Here is an 18,768-nt window from a genome sequence, read left to right on the forward strand (position 1 = left end):
TCCCGGAAAAACGCATGCGGAATTCCGCAAGCGTTTATCGCGCGTTTTCGACATGCGGAATTGCCTTGCGTTTTTTCATGCATTAAATAAGGCAATTCCGCATGTGGAAACGCAAAATTAATGAACATGCTGCGGATTTTTGAACGCAGCATAAACACCGTTGAAAAATCCGCAGCGTGTGCATAGAACTTGCGGATTCTCATTGGGGACCATGGGGTGCGGGTTACCAAGCGTTTTACAAGCGTTTCCGCTACGGAAATTCCGCATCAAAAACGCTTGTAATCCGCAACGTGGGCACACAGCCTTAGGCACGAAAGCCACACCAAAAAACACGTGAAAAATCTCAGTGTGAATATGGCCTTGGGATACAAACGTTTTAAAGCCTCTCCTAAAAGGCTTGAAAGAGATACAAACGCAAAAAAGTGCGTTTCCAGAGCACAGCCTAGGGCCGGAGGCAGGGGAGCCGGGAGCCACTCCTGGTATGACGACAGCCCGGCACATAAGGCCGGACCCGGTGCTGACCCCGGAGGAGGCGGCGTGTGTGAGGTGTGTGCTCAGGAAGGGGAGGCGCGCAGTGCGCTAACAGGAAGAGGTGGCCGCTGTGTCCGGATGAGCTGGTGATGTGTGTGTGACCGGGCGGCCGCCACAGCGGGACACAGCGCGGACAGCCGCCATCCAGCGCGCACTCCCCGTATCGCGCACACCCGGGGGACAGGTGGACACGGGGCAGCTGCAGATTCCATGTAGCGGCGCGGCCCGGGGCACAAGATGGCGGGTGAGAGGCGCAGGGTGTCATGTGCTGCACGAGTGTGCCCGGGTGCAGGGCAGCGACCTGAGGGCAATGGCAGCGGCTGGGCGCTGCGTGTTGTGCCGTCCACAGGAAGGCGGCAAACTGTGAGGAAGTTGTGATGGTGGTCAGGGTTATGTCATAGACTCCTGTGTAATGTCCGCCTCCGGCAGAGCTGGGTGATGACCCCCCCCCCATGGCCCTGGATGAGGTGGGCGATTGTGCCGCCCTCCCCCCTGTGGCTCTGGCCGAGGCGGGCGATGGTGCTGCCCTCCCCCCTGTGGCTCTGGCCGAGGCGGGCGATGGTGTCGCCCTCCCCCCTGTGGCTCTGGCCGAGGCCGGCGATGGTGTCGCCCTCCCCCCCTGTGGCTCTGGCCGAGGCGGGCGATGGTGTCGCCCTCCCCCCCCTGTGGCTCTGGCCGAGGCGGGCGATGGTGTCGCCCTCCCCCCCCGTGGCTCTGGCCGAGGCGGGCGATGGTGTCGCCCTCCCCCCCGTGGCTCTGGCCGAGGCGGGCGATGGTGTCGCCCTCCCCCCCTGTGGCTCTGGCCGAGGCGGGCGATGGTGTCGCCCTCCCCCCCCCTGTGGCTCTGGCCGAGGCGGGCGATGGTGTCGCCCTCCCCCCCCTGTGGCTCTGGCCGAGGCGGGCGATGGTGTCGCCCTCCCCCCCCTGTGGCTCTGGCCGAGGCGGGCGATGGTGTCGCCCTCCCCCCCCCCCTGTGGCTCTGGCCGAGGCGGGCGATGGTGTCGCCCTCCCCCCCCCCCCCTGTGGCTCTGGCCGAGGCGGGCGATGGTGTCGCCCTCCCCCCCCTGTGGCTCTGGCCGAGGCGGGCGATGGTGTCGCCCTCCCCCCCCTGTGGCTCTGGCCGAGGCGGGCGATGGTGTCGCCCTCCCCCCCCTGTGGCTCTGGCCGAGGCGGGCGATGGTGTCGCCCTCCCCCCCCTGTGGCTCTGGCCGAGGCGGGCGATGGTGTCGCCCTCCCCCCCCTGTGGCTCTGGCCGAGGCGGGCGATGGTGTCGCCCTCCCCCCCCTGTGGCTCTGGCCGAGGCGGGCGATGGTGTCGCCCTCCCCCCCCTGTGGCTCTGGCCGAGGCGGGCGATGGTGTCGCCCCCCCCCCCCCCCCCCTGTGGCTCTGGCCGAGGCGGGCGATGGTGTCGCCCCCCCCCCCCTGTGGCTCTGGCCGAGGCGGGCGATGGTGTGCCCCCCCCCCCCCCCCCCCCTGTGGCTCTGGCCGAGGCGGGCGATGGTGTCGCCCCCCCCCCCCCCCCCCCCCCCCCTGTGGCTCTGGCTGAGGTGGGCGATGGTGCCTGCCTGCTGGCTACTTCTGTTATTGGTCATGGTTTTGTGCCCTAAACTCTTTGGTAGATTTTCATTTCCAGATCGGACAAATATATTGTTGCTCGCCGTGTTCCTGTCCCTTGTGCCCTGAGATGTTAGACATTGAGCACCACTGATTCTGTGGTGTGGGTGGTATTCTCCTGTGTCAGATGTGTAGGGTGACCACGGCGGGGAGAACAGTCATGGCCTCTGTGTGATATAAGTGGCTAGGTCATGTCTGTGTGGAGGAACGGATCAGCTTGTCCAGTTCAGTGGAAATATTCTTCTGTGAATGACCGTCCTGTCCATTACGTTCTCCTGTGACTAACATTACATGTGACTACAATCTTCAGCGGTCTGCAGGGCTTCCACATTGGGTCAAGATCCCAATCACTGACGGCAATCAGGGATCATTAGGGAATAACGCACAGCAGATGTCAGATTGTAACATCACTTTATACAGTGGTGACCTCTTTACTTGGCACTGAAATCGCCTGTGTAATGTGTCTGATATTGGCATCGGGTTGGGTTCCCACAATTCAAAGTTGTCACCAATCCATAGGACAGAGAGAACTTTCCGACCACGTGCCCACCTCTGCTGCATTCTCTAAAGACAGACCACTTGCTTGGTGATGCTGGGGGTCACAGACATCAGTACCACCATGTCCTATTGATAGGTGATAACTTTCCATTGTAGGAATACCCCTTTATCATCCATCTATAGGACAGGGAATACCTTATTGATGTCTGGGTCCCTCTGCGATGCCAAGAGGGTGCCTAGAATGCAGCAGAGGTGCGCATGTGGTTGGATGCCTGGCGATAAGTAAATTGTGCTTGTCTTATGTATTGGTGATAATCAGTTTTGGGAATAACCCTTTTAACACTTCTGCTGCCCACATCTTCACTTGTGGCTCTCTCGCGGTCAGTGGATTCTAATCAGCTTTACTAGGTGGCACATTGTATGCTGCCATAGGGTAGACATGTACAGATCCTCGCATGCTCATCACAGGCGAAAACACAAATTCCAGTTCTCTTCCTCACTTACCACTCCACACCATTAAAATGCTATCATGAGTAATACCGCACATGTCTGTGTGTAGTACTATACAGCACACTGTCCCTGTTCTCCTCTCTCTCCCTCAGGAGTATTACAGTAATGATTTCTGTGTTTCTTGTAGATTTGTCGCTGCTGCAGGATGATGTTCAGGAAGAAATAGATGGATGTAAGTTTCATTTCTTGCATAGTTTACTATCTGCTTACCGCTCCATGTGGAATACACTATACAGATGATTGCTCATTGAGAAATGCCCTCTTTAATGTCATGATTTCTTCATTTATACGACTATGAATAATGGAGCACACTGTACAGATGGACAATCTTTGCAATGTTCCTTTTGATATTTTATGTTTTAAAGCTGATCTGTCACTAGATATCACAATACAAGCTGAATACCTTATTAAGTAGCGCTTAGACCTGATGAGGCTGGTATACTTACTACGAAAGTTCTTGCCTGAATAGCTGTATAATCCTGATGGTGTGAGCTCATCAGTTCTTGGGAGCAGGGACACTTAGGATGGGTGGGTGGTGATGGAATTTACATGGTCACTGTATTTTGAATAAAATTTGCAAAGATTAAAAGTCTAACTGAATGTAAGTGTTCTGCTTGATACAAGATGAACTGAGTGATTCGGTTACATGCTATCTATAGAGAGACACAGAAAGGGTGCTGCTTAAGAGGTTGTCCCAAGAACAAAGTACGTTTTAATTATTAGATCTTGGAATAAAAATAACTTCGACAATCGGATATATATATATATATATATATATATATATATATATATATATATATATATATATATATATATATATATGTTCCTGTGCTGAGATAATCTTATAAATGTGTCCCTGCTATGTACTGTGTAATGGTTGTTTCTAGTGATGCGCGCAAATGCTCATTACTCAAGTTTGCCTAGTATGCTCGGGTATCATGGGTGCTCGAGTGACATGTTCGAGTTCCCGTGGCCGCATGTTTTGCGGCTGTTAGACAACCACAAAACATCCAGGGATTGCCCGTGTTTGTCAGGCAATCCCCGCATGTTTTTGGCTGTATAACAGCTGCGAAACATGCGGCCGCGGGGACTTGAACATGTCACTTGAGCACCCGCGATACTCTGTGCATACCCGAGTACCCTAGGCAAACTCTAGTAACCAGCACTTGAGCTCATCACTAGTTGTGTCTGACCGTGCAGGAACATGGTCTGACCATACCACATCTCCTGGGCAGGGGAGGAAGCAAAAGAGTATACAGACATAGCAGGGGATCACAGAGGATTATTTCTGTGAGGTAAAAAATGCTTAAAAACAGGCAGAGAAATGTATTACCTCACAGAATTCGCTGCGATCTCCATGCTATAATGTGAGTATACTCTTTTGTGTCTTCCCCTGCCCAGGAGCTGTGGTATGATCAGACCATGTCCCTGCACGGTCAGACACAGCAGGGGCGCTTATGTAAGATTCTAAGCACAACTTATTCTTTTTTTAGCACATCTAATTGTGGAAATTATTTTTATTCCTAGATCTGTTGACTTAAAATGTAGTTTTGGTTTGCATTGTTTTTGCGCTTCTGAGAACAGTGACAGCCTTGTTTTTGTTCTGCTGAGAACAGTGGCAGCCTATGTGTACTGAGCAATCCATTACTGATCGTTCTGAGCGGATGATGATATGCCGTTTGCCAGTCTATAAACAGGCTCGTAAACGACCACGGATCAGTGAGCATATAGTGATGGACTTCAAGGTGGTGAAAACCAACCTCGTTTACACCACCTATTGGTGGGCTTACATTGTGTCAGAAATGTGCCTTAAAAGTGTGGGGCACAGTGTCTGTTAAATCCCTCAACATTTTTCCGAAAAGTCACACATTGTCAGAGAAGGAGGAGAAAGTGTGTAAAATACATAATACAGTACACTACTCACCATTGAAATTGTAACACCAAGAAGGAAAAGTCATGGAGATAAGGAAATCACAAGTTGGTGATATGAAATTGGAAACAACATTTTCAAAACCTCCTTAATTTATTCAGTACTGAATAAGAAGAGCACCACACACCGAATCATAGAATGTTAGAGTTGGAGGGGGACCTCCAGGGTCATCTGGTCCAACCCCCTGCTCAATGCAGGATTCACTTAACCATCTCAGACAGATGTCGGTCCAGCCTCTGTTATAAGACTTCCATTGAAGGAGAACTCGCCACCTCTCATGGCCGCCTCTTCCACTCATTGATCACCCTCACTGTCAAAAAGACTTTTTTCTATCTAATCTGTATCTTCTCCAATTCAGTTTCATCCCATTGCTTCTAGTCTTTCTTTGTGCAAATGAGAATAAACTTGATCCCTCTACAGTGTGACAGCCCTTGAGATATTTGTAGACAGCTATTAAGTCTCCTCTCAGTCTTCTCTTTTGCAAGCTAATCATTCCCAAAGAAAGAAGGGAACTTGCATACCTTGGCTGTTATTAATGGTGGTCTGAGGAATTGCAAACTGTCAAGATCTGCTGCTTCCAACTCTCATTTCAATTGTCCCAGATAATCTCTATGGGAGACAAGTCCAGACACACTGCAGACCTTAGCATATTTAGGCCACCCTAACTGCATACTGAATACTGATTTTGCTAGTGAATTGAGAATTTTGTGAATGAATGATCAGTCCAGGAGGAGAAAGTTGCAGATTTCTCTAATAAAATATATAGAAAATTTTCTTATTTTCATGAGTACTAATTATTTATGAAGATAAAATGATTACTCGTTAAAGGGATCCTGACAGATGCTTGTTGCCCAATCCACAGGTAGCATGTATTAGACACTTGGTGCATGAATTCAGCCATATGTTTCTCTGAAAGCTGCAGCATTTCAGAGACAGACATAGTTTAATAGCCATAGGAGACCGAGCTGCACAGGAGAGTAGTTGAACAGGCCTTGTCCACTGCAGCTTCTCCCCGCTTGCTCATGTGGAGTGACAGGTCTCTCCTTGCATGCTTTTATAGGAAGAGACCAATCATTCAACTGAAGGAAGCGAGGAAAAGCCGCTGGGGACCCACCTGCCCGTCTAGTCTCCCTTGGGGCTCTGTTCCCAGCAGATATAAAACCATGTTTTTTTTTTCTCTGCAACACCGCATCATTTCAGAGTCAAACATACTGTATGTGGCTGAAATCATGCATCTGATACATACAGCCTTTAAAGGGAATCTGTCACCCCCTTGGCACTTATCTGACCTACTAATATGGGCATACAGGTGATAGAAATGTAAATCTCTACATACCTGTATGGTTGCTGTGACATTGCTTTTTATTCTTTCGGGTTTCTAATACTTGCAGGCCCAGGGCCCGCAAGAAATCCCCTCCTCCTGTATTAATTATAATGTTTCCCCCCTCTCCTGCACGTCAGTGCTCTGTGCAGTGCGCAAAGCCTGGGCACTTCTTCCTCCCTTCTATGCTCATTGTACAGGAGGGAACTTGTGCGCAGGCGCCGTCGAGTCACTGTTACTTCTGCTCCAGTGACCTCCGGCGTGCGCAACATTAAGGTGCTCTCCCCATTTCCTCCCTGCACCGTCATCGCTGGGAACCATATGCATATACATATGGATCCTAACGATGGAAGGAGGAAGTGGGGAGAGCACCTTAGTGTTGCGCACGCTGGAGATCACTGGAGCAGAAGTCACTGCTGTACACAACATAGACTGGAGTAAAAGTGTGCGCATGCTTGAGTTTTGGACGACGAAACTGCAGAGCACTGTGACGTGCAGGGGCGGGGGGGAAACATTGTAATTCACAAAGTAGGCTGAAATTTCTTGCGGGCCCATGGCCTGCAAGGACTAGAAACCTGAAAGATTAAAACACAATTTCACAGCAACAAGATTTCTAATATGAGGCATACAGGTAGGTATAGATTTACATTTCTATCGCCTGTATGCCCATTTTAGAGGTCAGATAAGTGCCAGACCTGTCAATTTCTTCTAAAGCGCTAGGAAGAGCTGTTGAGGAATGGAGCAAGACTAGTCTGTTCTCCAGCAATGGAACCAAGATCTTTAAAGTATATCCTCTCTGAAATGCCAGAGAATTAGAGAATATACCTAGCTGAAATTCATTCTACTCATGGTTTAGGCTTTGTGAGTGAATTGACAGGTTCCCTTAAACAGATGCATTATAGGCATTACATGAATAATTTGTTACGCAGATGCCATTGTAGTCAAAGGTTGCTGAGTGCCATTGTTGGGCATTATTTTAAGGCATTTGTCACCCGTAGGCTATAATGCCATCTGTTTAATGACTACATCATGAAAAGCTATTTAAAGGGACCCTGTGACCAGGTGTTTGCCATATAACCTACAGCCACCACCTTTAAGCCCTGTGTTACAGCATTCTGGAATGCTGTAAATAAGTCTTCAAGCCGGCCTGCGAAACAAAAAAAATCTATTATTATATTCACTTACAGGGCGGGCGGTCCGATGGGTGTCGCTGGTCTAGGTCCAGCGCCTCCTGTCTTCTTGCGATGTCATCCTCCTGCCCTTCTTCATGTGGATGACTCGTCCTACATCATCCATAGTATTCCCAATCACGCTCCTGCGCAGGCGCACTTCTCTCTGCCTTGCTGAGGGAAGAACAAAGAACTGTTTTGCTCAGGAAAAGGCCAAAGAGCCCCGGTGCATGCGCACTACAGGACTTTGCTCTGCTCTCAGCAGGGCAGAGAGAAGTACGCTTGCTCAGGCGCGCGATGGAGAACACTGTGGATGATGTAGGACGCGTCATCCACACGAAGCAGAGAAGGATGGCGATCGCAAGAGGGGAGGTGGCGCCGGACCAGGACCAACAACGCCCATCAGACCAGTTTTTTGGGGTGTTTTTTTTTTTTTTTTGCAGGGCGGCTTGAAGACCTAATGCTGTAACACAGGGCTGAAAGGTGGTGGTCGGAGGTTATATCGGAAAAACCTGGTGACAGGTTTCCTTTTTAAATGCTCTTGACGATGCAGTACAAAATAAATATTAGTATACGATTACAGCCGGCCGTACACATTAGATAGTTGACCGAACAACTGTTTTGACAGTTCTCTGCCCACACCCCCCCAATGCACATGGTCTATATGAAAGCCACTTGAAGAATCTGCTCGCCAAACAGAAGGGTTTGACCTTGAAATTCAATAGACCAAATCCTTCTATTCCCCCGTCATCCTCTGCCGGGGAGGAGTGGCAATACTCTTAGATGGTTTGCCGAAATTGGTGGGTTTGGCCTACTTCTATGTATTGTGTATGGTGGGGCCTTAACTTGTACTTTTCTTACTGTGCTCTGTAGGATAAACATGTAAAATGTGAACAGGCCCTGGCTGCTGACACTTTCCAGTTTTTGCATTCGCTTGTGGATTGAAAAGTACATGATGTTCTAATTTGCTTCCACTTAGTGGAATTTAATGACTACATTGTGGGTCGTACTGCAAGGTGTTCAATTATTTATTACCTTTGTCCAATTATGTTGTTTATGGAATCAGAAGCAGCAAAGTAACACTTTTGTCCAAAACATCAATAAAACTAAAGCTAAACCCATCAAACATTAACCATTTAAAGTGAACCTGTCTCCTTCCTAAAAAACACTATTTACATGCAGATATAGTGGTAATCTGCAGGTAAATGGCATTTTCATGCCTGGCGGGCTTCCTAAAAGCACTGCCACAGTGCTAAAATGAAGTTATATCTTCCCTGTAACCGCTTGCTTCCAGTCATCGGGGCGGTGCAGGGAGCTGTTAGTCACCACTCGCTATACACTGCACGCTCTGTAATCACTCACCTGAACTTTGACTGACAGCCAGCAATAGTGTGCGTGTTGTGCCGACTGTCAATCAATAAGCTGTGAAGTGATAAATGGCTCACTTCCTAGTAGTGAACAATGACTGGAAGTGAGCGTCTGCCGGAAGAATAAAACATTGTTTTCTCCCTGTAGCTGCTGCTCCAGTAAGGCAGCCCACCATTATTAAACCACTATTTGGCTACAGATTATCACACAGATGCTGTAAGTGAAAAGATACCAAACTGTGATCCAGCAAATACATACCGGGCATGGAATGGAGTCTGCCCTTGTCCATCCCTCTATAGCTATTGCTTAACCATTTAACACCCCCACCACCCCAGGTGTGTTCTGTTTTTTTTTTTCTTTTTGAACATTCATTTTTTCCTCCCCTTCTTTTGAAGTTTGAACTTTTATTTTTTTCCCATTGACATACGTGTACGAGACCTTCTTCTTTTCTGTAGTTTTCAATTATACCATTCACTTAATCATATACTGTACTAAAAACAGGAGAGAAAAAAATTCCAAGTTGGATGAGATGTTTTTTTTTTTTTATTTTTCGTGTCTACGGTGTTCATAGTATATCAACAATGACTTAGCAATTTGATGGATCAGGTCAGTACAAACACCAAACATTGTGTGTACAATTTATTATTTGGTAGTTTAAAAATGTCTGACTTTTTTTTCACTCTTATTACTTGATGGAACTGTATGTAGGCTTATTTTTTTGTTGTGTGGGAAGCTGGCATTTTTAGTGACCTTTTGGAGTACGTGACGTTCTGATCGCTTTACATTGCATTTTGTTAGAACGCTTGCAACAACTCAAAAAAACAAAAAACAAAAAAACGGTATTTGTCTGCAGATGAAGGGTTAAAATGTTTTTAGCCGCTTAATGAAACAACTGCTTCCAGGAGGACATGAACACTTTTTCGATGAGCTTTTAATGTTGCAGAATTTCTTCACCCATTACTTAAATTGGCTTCCTTACTTTTTTTCGTTACGTTTTGTTTTTTTTTTTTTTTTTTTTTTTTTTTTTTTTTTTTTTTTTTTTTTTGACGCTGCGATTTGCCTGTCTGGTGTGTTGTTCTTTAAGCCTGCTTTGTTTTTGAAACTTTTTGGTAGTTTGATTTCACTGCGCTTTATTGCCATACGTAGGTGTGAATTACATGTGTTTTTAGTGCAATTCCACAGTGGAAACGCACTTTTGCTTTTTTTTACCTGCGGATTTTTCGCATCTATTTGTGAGTCTGTGGGGAAAATCCGCACAGAAAACTCCACATAACCGCAAGAGAAATTGACATGTTGCGGATTTGAAACGTGCATCGTGGCCATGAGATCTATATAAATCCCATCCACTTTGCTGGAACTGTAAGACTGCATTTTTGATGCAGGGAAAATGTGCAGCGATAAAAGCTCATCGTATGAACGTAGTCTTATCCTCCCGGGAGCTGCTGGCTTCCAGTCTTAGTGGCATGCATGTAGATGATATATTTTGCCATTTTCCTGAGACATCCTAATGAAAGTCAGTTGAGTTGCTTTTCAGGTCATGGTGGCACAGATGGTTTTGATCTTTATGGAGAACAGACCACCGCACTTTATCACAAACGTTTGGTAGTTAAATGTATCTTGATTTTTCAAGCCATGTTTCTGATGTTTCTGATAGTTGGTGTGGATGACTACAGCTCAGAGTCTGATGTGATTATTATACCTTCAGCCTTGGACTTCGTCTCACAAGATGAAATGTTGACACCTCTTGGAAGATTGGACAAGTACGCCACAAGTGAAAACATATTTAACAGGTCCGTATATACCTTCGCTCTTTATCTTCATTCATTAGACTTTTTGTCAAGCTTGTATCATGGTTTCCTTTTATAAAGGAAACCACGATGGTCACCACTGGTGCTGACATACCCCATTTGCACACATTATGGAAGTTACTTCTTTCTACTTTCTCTTTTTGACAGTAGTAAAGCTGAATGTAGTGCATGCAGATGTCTACACTGATTTTTCATGTAGGGTTTTGGGCTGGATTAATGGCGTTTATTTTTATGTCTTGATTGAACGCAGCATTATAAAGTCTATAAATGTAGCACCAGGAAAGGAATACTATGCATTTTCATTTATTTTTAATTAAGGGCCCAAGTGCATTTTCAAAAAATGATCTCGCATACTAATCCCCTGCCCAGGTCCTCCACCGGTCGACTCTTTCCAGAGTGGTCAGTGCATGATCGATGTAGCCAGTCAGTGGCCGCAGCAAAGACGTGTTGATAACCACTAATAATAATAATCTTTTTATTTATATAGCGCCAACATATTCCGCAGCGCTTTACAATTCAGACAATTTACAGACATTATGGGCACTGTCCCCATTGTGGCTCACAATCTACATTCCCTATCAGTATGTCTTTGGAGTGATTGGTTTGATTGGTTGTAATGGTCATGGGGCAACCACACTGTAAGAAATGGCACCAGGCTGAGGCTCGGTAGGCAAGCATGTGTTTTTTATTTTTGGAGCGTACTCTGAACCTTGGTAGAATATTTAAAAAAAAAAAAAGACTACTCCTTTCACTGAGCAATAATGCTTTATTTGGAGTTCAAGTTGCTTTCAGGAATATCTAAGACCCATTGACCCTTGCTCATTACTTTGTCCAGTTCTAGCATGCCTGATTTCTGTTAAATATGCGCAAATGTGTAAGGCTTTTTTAAATGTGTTTTATATAGTGGGTATTGAATTGATTTCTTTCATATTAGGAAGCCTATTAGTTTCTGCTAAAGGCCAAAGAAAACATGGAGATGTTAGAATGTGAAGCAGCTTATGTGGTCGTGGAGGATAAAGAGCCCTTCTCGAACCAGCTGATTTCTCCTGTGCCAAGAAAAGGGCATCCTATTCCCTTTCTCTTGAGATCTTCATTGCGAATGTGCACTGAATTATAATGTGAAGCTATGAGCCTGTCAGTGGGATGGCTTGTAGCAGCACATGTTTGTTATGTTCCTAATGTATCTGTGCAGATTTAATTTATTTTTTTAGGTTGAATTTTCATTTTTCCCTCTTGCCTTTTGTATAGATGTACATTTCTAATTTTACCTGTTTTGCATTGCAGACAAATGGTTGCACGAAGTTTACTGGACACCTTAAAAGAAGTCTGCGATGATGAGAAAGATTGTATCGCTGTGCTAGAAAGGGTTACAAAACTCTCAGAAGATTCTGGTATGTGCTCATTTTATGACGTCTAAGCTGTCCTGCAATATATGTGCCTCTTGAATTGTGCTTGTCATTTCCGATTACTGACCACTTACGTGACACAATCCCCATTAAGTAATACTGAACACTCTTATTCCTGTGCAGAGCCCACAGTACGAGCTGAACTCATGGAACAAGTGCCTCACCTTGCAATGTTCTGCCGAGAAAACAGGCCATCAATTCCCCATGCTTTCTCCAAATATCTGTTACCCATTGTAGTGAGGTATCTTGCTGACCAGAATAACCAGGTTTGACTTTTATTCATTAATTTTTTCATAAACCCTCCCCCAAAAAAAATGAAGTACTACAGCATGTGGATACTGGCTTCCAATTTTATAGCGCTGACTTCTAGATTAGGCTACAGTTTTCTTGGGTTTCATTAATGGTGTCATTTAATTGCTTCAGGTTCGAAAGACAAGTCAAGCAGCTTTGCTGATGTTACTGGAACAGGAACTGATTGAAAGGTCAGATGTGGAGAATAAAGTGTGTCCGGTGCTCATCGATCTCACTGCCCCAGACAGCAATGATGATGTCAAGACTGAAGCTGTAGCCGTGAGTTTTAAGATTTTTTTTTTTTTTTGTGTATGTCTTGTACAAAACAAAAAAGTTTAAATTGTTATTGTCCAATGCAATTTCTGCTGCACGCATTTCAGTCTGGCTTCTCGTTAGCAGCAAAAGGAATGTGTGTGGTTTTTTTATGTATTTCTTTGTTCATGAACCATACATCACTATACATAACTTTTTAGTTTGAGCTCTTCATTTCCCTCTTTTATATATCTGTGATGTGCATTTTTATATTAGATCGCTAAGGAATGTATGAAACTGGCTCAGGAGATGATCTGGCTTGCCACCAGGCAGATGCCAGCTGTGTTACATACCTGCCATCTGCTGCAACTGCAGCTTGGTTCGTTTGTTGCAGTTTACCCACTTAAATGCCGCTGTCGGTCTCTGACAGCAGAAGTTAAAGACTCTTTCAGCAGAGGATGACTGTTCAAACCAAGTACAGGTGCTTGGTGCATCATGGCGGGGCCAAACATTTAAGTGCATCTTCCCACTTGCTTGTTCTCCCTCCATCTCCACCCTGTCCTGGCTTAATCAAGCTTGAGCTGTGAATCGGGGGAGGGGGGGGGTGGAGATGGAGGGAAAATAAGCAGGTGGGAAGGTGGTATTTAAAAGTTTCCATTTAAAGAGAACCGGTCTCCTCCAATAACTGCACTTTACCTACAGATATCAGGTTATTCTGCAGGTAAATAGTGTTTATAACCCACTTAGCTGCCTTACTGAAGTGGCAGCTTCAGGGAGAAAAGGAAGTTTAATCTTTCCTGTACCCACTTAATTCCAGTGGTCATGGCAGTGCAGGGAGCAGCTACAGCCACCGCTCACTACACAATGAGCGCGGCTGTAATCACTCCCTGGCACTGGCAGTCCGCTGTGCACCCACATTTTTTTGCAGACCACATACCTATTAAAGGGACTCTGTCAGCACAGAATGACTGTTCTAACCAAGTGCAGGCACTCTGCCACTGGTGCTGCCATGATGCACAATCATTTATATACACCTTCCCGCATGCTTGTTTTTCATCTATCTCCTCCCTTCTCTGGCTCTATAAAGCCAAAGCTGTCAATCAAAGAAAGGGGTGGAGATTGAGGGAAAACAAGCAGGTGGGAAGGTGTATATAAATGATTGGCCCTGCCATGATGCACTGAGCAGCGGGACTTAGTTTGAACATTCCCTTTAAAGTTTATAGGCATATTCACAGTTTTTGCAGGAACAAACTCATTCATTCAAATGAATAGTCTGATTAAAAAATAAAGACTCCCAGAAGACTAATGGATGATGCTTTGTTGATTAAAACAGACCAAAAAAACTGTGTAAAAACGAGTGAACAATTTTTCTAATGCAAAAAACAGTTTCTCAAGCTTCCCATTTCTATTAGGCTATGTGCCCATGATGCAGAAATGCTCTGGATTTTTCCTGAGCGTTTCTGCATCTCCCTGGCAGAAAAAACGCATACGGCTTTTACATGCGTTTTTTCAGCCAGGGACACTTTTTTTGTCACTCGTTTTACACATGCAATTTCGCATGCGGGTTGTCAAGCGCTTTCCAAGTGAATTTAGCATCACTTGGAAAGTGCTTGACAACTTGGTCACACTATATAGATCCATGCAAACGGCATGGATTTTTTATAGTGTGACCAAGTTTAGTTAAAAAAAAAAAAAAAAAAAAGAATAAAAATGGTAAATTAAAAAAAAAAAAAAATCATTTAGTCATGTGACAGGTCACACTCCCGTCGGCGGTCGTGTGACCCGTCACATGACTAAATGACGTCATGGAAGGTCCTTTTTTTGATCATTGCGAGCCGCCGGGGAGTCAGGATGCATCACTAAGGAGATCGGGGGCCAATCAGAAGGCGAGTATAATGTTTTTTTTTTTTTGTTTGTTTTTTTATTTTAAATTCTTTTTACAGGTACTATGGTACCCGGGTCTGGAGGAGAGTCTCCTCTTCAGACCCAGGTACCGTCCGTACATTGAATCGCTTAATATCCACATGTGCACATGTAGTGATGCGGATATTAAGTGATTCAATGCAAGTCAATGGCGGCAAAAACGCCGCGATTACGCAAAATAATTGGTAGTGCTGCGGATTTTTCCGCAATGATAATCCACAGCGGAAATTTCCGCAGCATGTGCAGAGCACATGCGGATTATCATTGGGGAACATAACAGACCTTCTACCAAGCGTTTTTTAAGCGTTTCTGCGGCGGAATCGCTGCTGCGGAAACGCTTAAAAAAAAAAAAAATTAAATAAATAAAAAATAAAAACGCATAGTGGGCACACAGCCTTGCACGGTGAAATAACTCAATTTGTGGTTGTTGTTTTTGTATTCGAATGGGCGCGTTTGATCAGCCAATTAGGTCAAAACTGTGTGTCTTGATTATTTTGTTTTTTTGGCTTCATCTATTTACCTTTTGTGCAGACTCTTTCCAAGAAAAGAGAGCACTTTTGAACCATCCCATAAACCTGAAAAACAGATGTGGGAAGAGGGCCCAAGTGATCAGAAAGAATTGGGCTATAATCAGATGATGACTTTCTCCATTAAGTCAATATAAACTGAAGGTTCATATATTATGGGGACGGATTTTTTTCTGCACTATATATTTTTCTTAACCTGCTTTTAAAGTTGTGTAACTGCTATTTTACCTTAATCTGGAGTCCATCTATCCTAACCTTCCTGCCTAACTGGAAATCTAAAGAACAAAATATATTTTGGCTATTTTATGTACATCCTCACCAACTATCTCAAATGTAGTGGGTGAATGTAAGGATGTCTCACTTGCTGTGTTGTTTTTTTGTTTTGGTAATTATGTCGTGGTGGTTTTTAATCCATTTTTGTATCATTTCCTTCATAGATAATGTGCAAAATGGCCTCAATGGTGGGTAAAGATATAACAGAGAGGCTGATACTGCCCCGGTTTTGTGAAATGTGTTGTGACTGCAGAATGTTTCATGTCCGTAAGGTATGTGCTCTCCTCTTTCACTATTGCTTGTTTTTGCACATTCCAGTATGTTTTCTGTGTGGCATATGGCACAAGCCGAATTTGTTTTATTCCTTGTGATTCAGTCCCATGTAACAGCCATACAAGGAGAGGTATCTCCCTAGCACTGCTTTGAATACCTGTTTTGTTCAAGTTAGGACAGGGCCTGAGGAAATGTATGTTTAATAGGGTAGTAATAGACATAACAGGTAGTCTTACTGTAATGCCCCGATTGGGATTCAGCCTTACAGGGAGCTTCTTATAGTAAATTTGGGAGGTTTCCACGCATGTGACAATTCAACCATTTCACTGCATTTTGGTCACTTTGGAGCCTGGCTGCAGTCTCTTGACAAAGTATAGCCTGCTAATCAGAACCATTGGAGAATGAAATGTGTTGGTCCGGAAGAAAAATAAGAGATCCAATACTGTAATTACACCAATTTGTTGTGGACACAAGTTAAATGTTTTTAACATGCACCTGTTCCTTTTTAAGGTTTGTGCAGCCAATTTTGGAGATATCTGCAGTGTTGTTGGCCAAGATGCCACCGAGAAGATGCTGGTGAGCGCAATAATAATTGTATGATCGTGAATATAGGTTATATAAATGTGTTACACATCTTCATTCTTCTCTCTTCAGTTGCCTCGCTTTTTCCAGCTGTGCTCAGACAATGTATGGGGTGTACGGAAAGCCTGTGCCGAGTGTTTCATGGCTGTGTCGTGTGCGACATCACAAGAGCTTCGTCGGACTAGGCTCTCTGCCCTCTTTATTAACTTAATAAGTGACCCATCTAGATGGGTAAGTTTAGTGCTTTGCATTTTGAACACTGTCACAACTTTTTGTATTTTAAAGGGGACCTGTCACCAGATTTTTCCATTAATAAACTGTATCCACCTCCTTTCAGCCATCTTCAATAGCATTCCCACAACCTTTTCATTAGATCACAGCTTCCTCGCAAAATGGCCTTTTATAATTGCACCTCTCCAAATGGTAATCTACGCCGAGTGGGCCGATTGTTTCTCCAGACTATGCTCAATCCCTCCCCCTGTCCCTGCAATCGCCGTCTCACCAGCCTTGATTGAAGTGGCTGACGTCTCCTGCATCCTCCCCAGTCTGTTCAATTCCGTCCTGCACAGTAAGGGTATGTGCACACGACCTGGAGCCGCTGCGGGTTGGAATCTGCGTGTTATGCAGCATCAAACCCGCAGCAGTCAGATGTTACAGCATAGTGGATGGGATTTGTAGAAATCCCATGTCCACTATGCGTCTTCGGCTCACCCGCTTAAACTGACATGCGGCGAGTCTTTCCAGACCACTGCATGTCAATTTCTCTGGCGGGTCTGCATGCTAGTTTTCCCCATAGTCCTAACCTCTGAGGAAAGTCTGCAGGTGGGCGGTGGGTGGAGGAGAGCACCGCTCATTTGCATAGATTAGCTGAATGCGGCGGCGGCTACTCCGCAGCGTTGGGGCCGCAGCCGGCTCTGGATCATGGTAACAGTCTAAGGATATGTACACATATTGAGTATTTTGTGTGCAAAAATTTCTGCACCATTTCTGCATCTCTTGGCAGGATAACGTAGCCTAAAAAACCTTGCGTTCTTCCCTGCGTTTTTTCAGTGCATTCAGTGGGTGAAAAATGCAGGCAATAACTCAGAATTGACATGCTGCAGATTTTCTGTACCAAATCTGCAAGTCAAAAATACTCAACTTGTGCATGACACTTCAGATTTCTCCTTCACTTTGCTGGCATGAGGTTTGTTTCAGGTTTTGCTTCTTTTTTTTTTTTTTTTCTTCTTGGAATTGGCCCAAAAACGCTAGGGAATCCTTATGCCAGCGAAGTCTATGAGAATTCTGAAGTGCTGTATACGTGATCAGTATTTTTTTCATTCAGGATTTGCTGTGCTTTTAAATCCGCAGCATGTCAATTCTCTGTGCGTTCTATGGCTGCGTTTTTCACCCACTGAATGCACTGAAAAACGCGGCAAAAGCACAACGTTTTTGAGGCTACATTTTCCTGCCAAGAGATGCACATCAGATACTGGGGATGACGTTGGCCACGTCAATCAGTGCTGGGTAAAAGGCTATTGTGGGGACAGAGGATGTGCTGAACACAGTTTGGAGACTCCCACTGGACTGCTCAGTGATTAGTATATGAAGAGGAACCGTTATAAAAGGCATTCTCAGATATGAAGGGATTACAGGAGTGCTATTAGACCGCACAATGGTGGTGGATACAGTTTACATAGATCCAGTCACCAGGTTTTCCCTATTTAATTTTATTAAAAGAGGAAAATAGTAGTCGGAAATTAAATAACCTGAAAGTGTTACCTAGACATAAAAAAAATGAATTCTATAAATATTTGGCACTAAATTGAAAATGACAAAGCTTTCATTATACTTACTACTTACCCCCTGCTCTTCTTTTTTTTTTTTTTTTAAAGTCCCTATATGTTACCTGGTGTGACTACCCATCAGGCGCCAACGTCACGTAATCTCTGGCCAGTGTTTGTAGCCTGTTTATAATGATGCAAGCTCTGCGGCCATAGACTATTTTTATAGACACTTAAGGTCTTCATTATAAATGTCTTGCACAGATGGAATGCATGTGCAGTAGAGGACAGGATCACTGTCAGTACAGTAATTACATTGCATAGTGTGTTTATTTTTATGCCCAAATGTAGAGGTTTTTAAAGAGTGACCATTATTTAATCAATAGTACACATAAGATGTATTACAAAGTGGCTTATTAGAGAAATTTGCCCGTTTTCCTCCTGAATTAATATTTCTCTCAATTCATTGGTAAAATGTGTTCAGATTTTTCCCATCATTGAGAATAGAATCTTATAAGCACCAACTGTTATTTCCTATGGAGAGGAATGATGTGCTAAGGGCGAACACCGACATCCTCTGCTGCAAGTTTTCTTGAAATGACAGTTTCATTTTGAATTGTAACAGTCCTTTCAGGAAAAACTTGCAGTAGAATGTCTACCTGCCTCCAGCTCCTCCCCCTCCTCTCCAGAGAATCTAAGAGGCACCAACTGTCATTTCCTATCGCAAAA

At 44.8% G+C, this 18,768-nt stretch overlaps 1 protein-coding gene across 3 annotated transcripts in view; it reads left to right on the forward strand.

Annotated features, from left to right (window-relative positions):
* The first annotated feature begins 532 nt into the window (after positions 1–532).
* PPP4R1 (protein phosphatase 4 regulatory subunit 1) overlaps positions 533–18,768 on the forward strand; it is a 46,419-nt gene continuing 28,183 nt past the window's right edge. For 2 of the 3 annotated variants that reach the window (XM_073679037.1, XM_073679039.1), the window contains exons 1-9: positions 533–775; positions 3,281–3,325; positions 10,596–10,731; positions 12,034–12,140; positions 12,279–12,421; positions 12,579–12,725; positions 15,586–15,693; positions 16,205–16,270; positions 16,349–16,507. In XM_073679037.1, the coding sequence (XP_073535138.1) occupies positions 769–775; positions 3,281–3,325; positions 10,596–10,731; positions 12,034–12,140; positions 12,279–12,421; positions 12,579–12,725; positions 15,586–15,693; positions 16,205–16,270; positions 16,349–16,507 (918 nt within the window). In that variant the 5' untranslated portion in view covers positions 533–768. The remainder of the gene's footprint in view (positions 776–3,280; positions 3,326–10,595; positions 10,732–12,033; positions 12,141–12,278; positions 12,422–12,578; positions 12,726–15,585; positions 15,694–16,204; positions 16,271–16,348; positions 16,508–18,768) is intronic. The other variant, XM_073679038.1, reaches the window with a different exon arrangement.

The sequence above is a fragment of the Phyllobates terribilis genome, unplaced genomic scaffold (genome assembly GCF_046119375.1).
Source record: "Phyllobates terribilis strain yellow unplaced genomic scaffold, ASM4611937v1 Scaffold_4__5_contigs__length_816908805, whole genome shotgun sequence".
NCBI lineage: Eukaryota > Metazoa > Chordata > Amphibia > Anura > Dendrobatidae > Phyllobates > Phyllobates terribilis.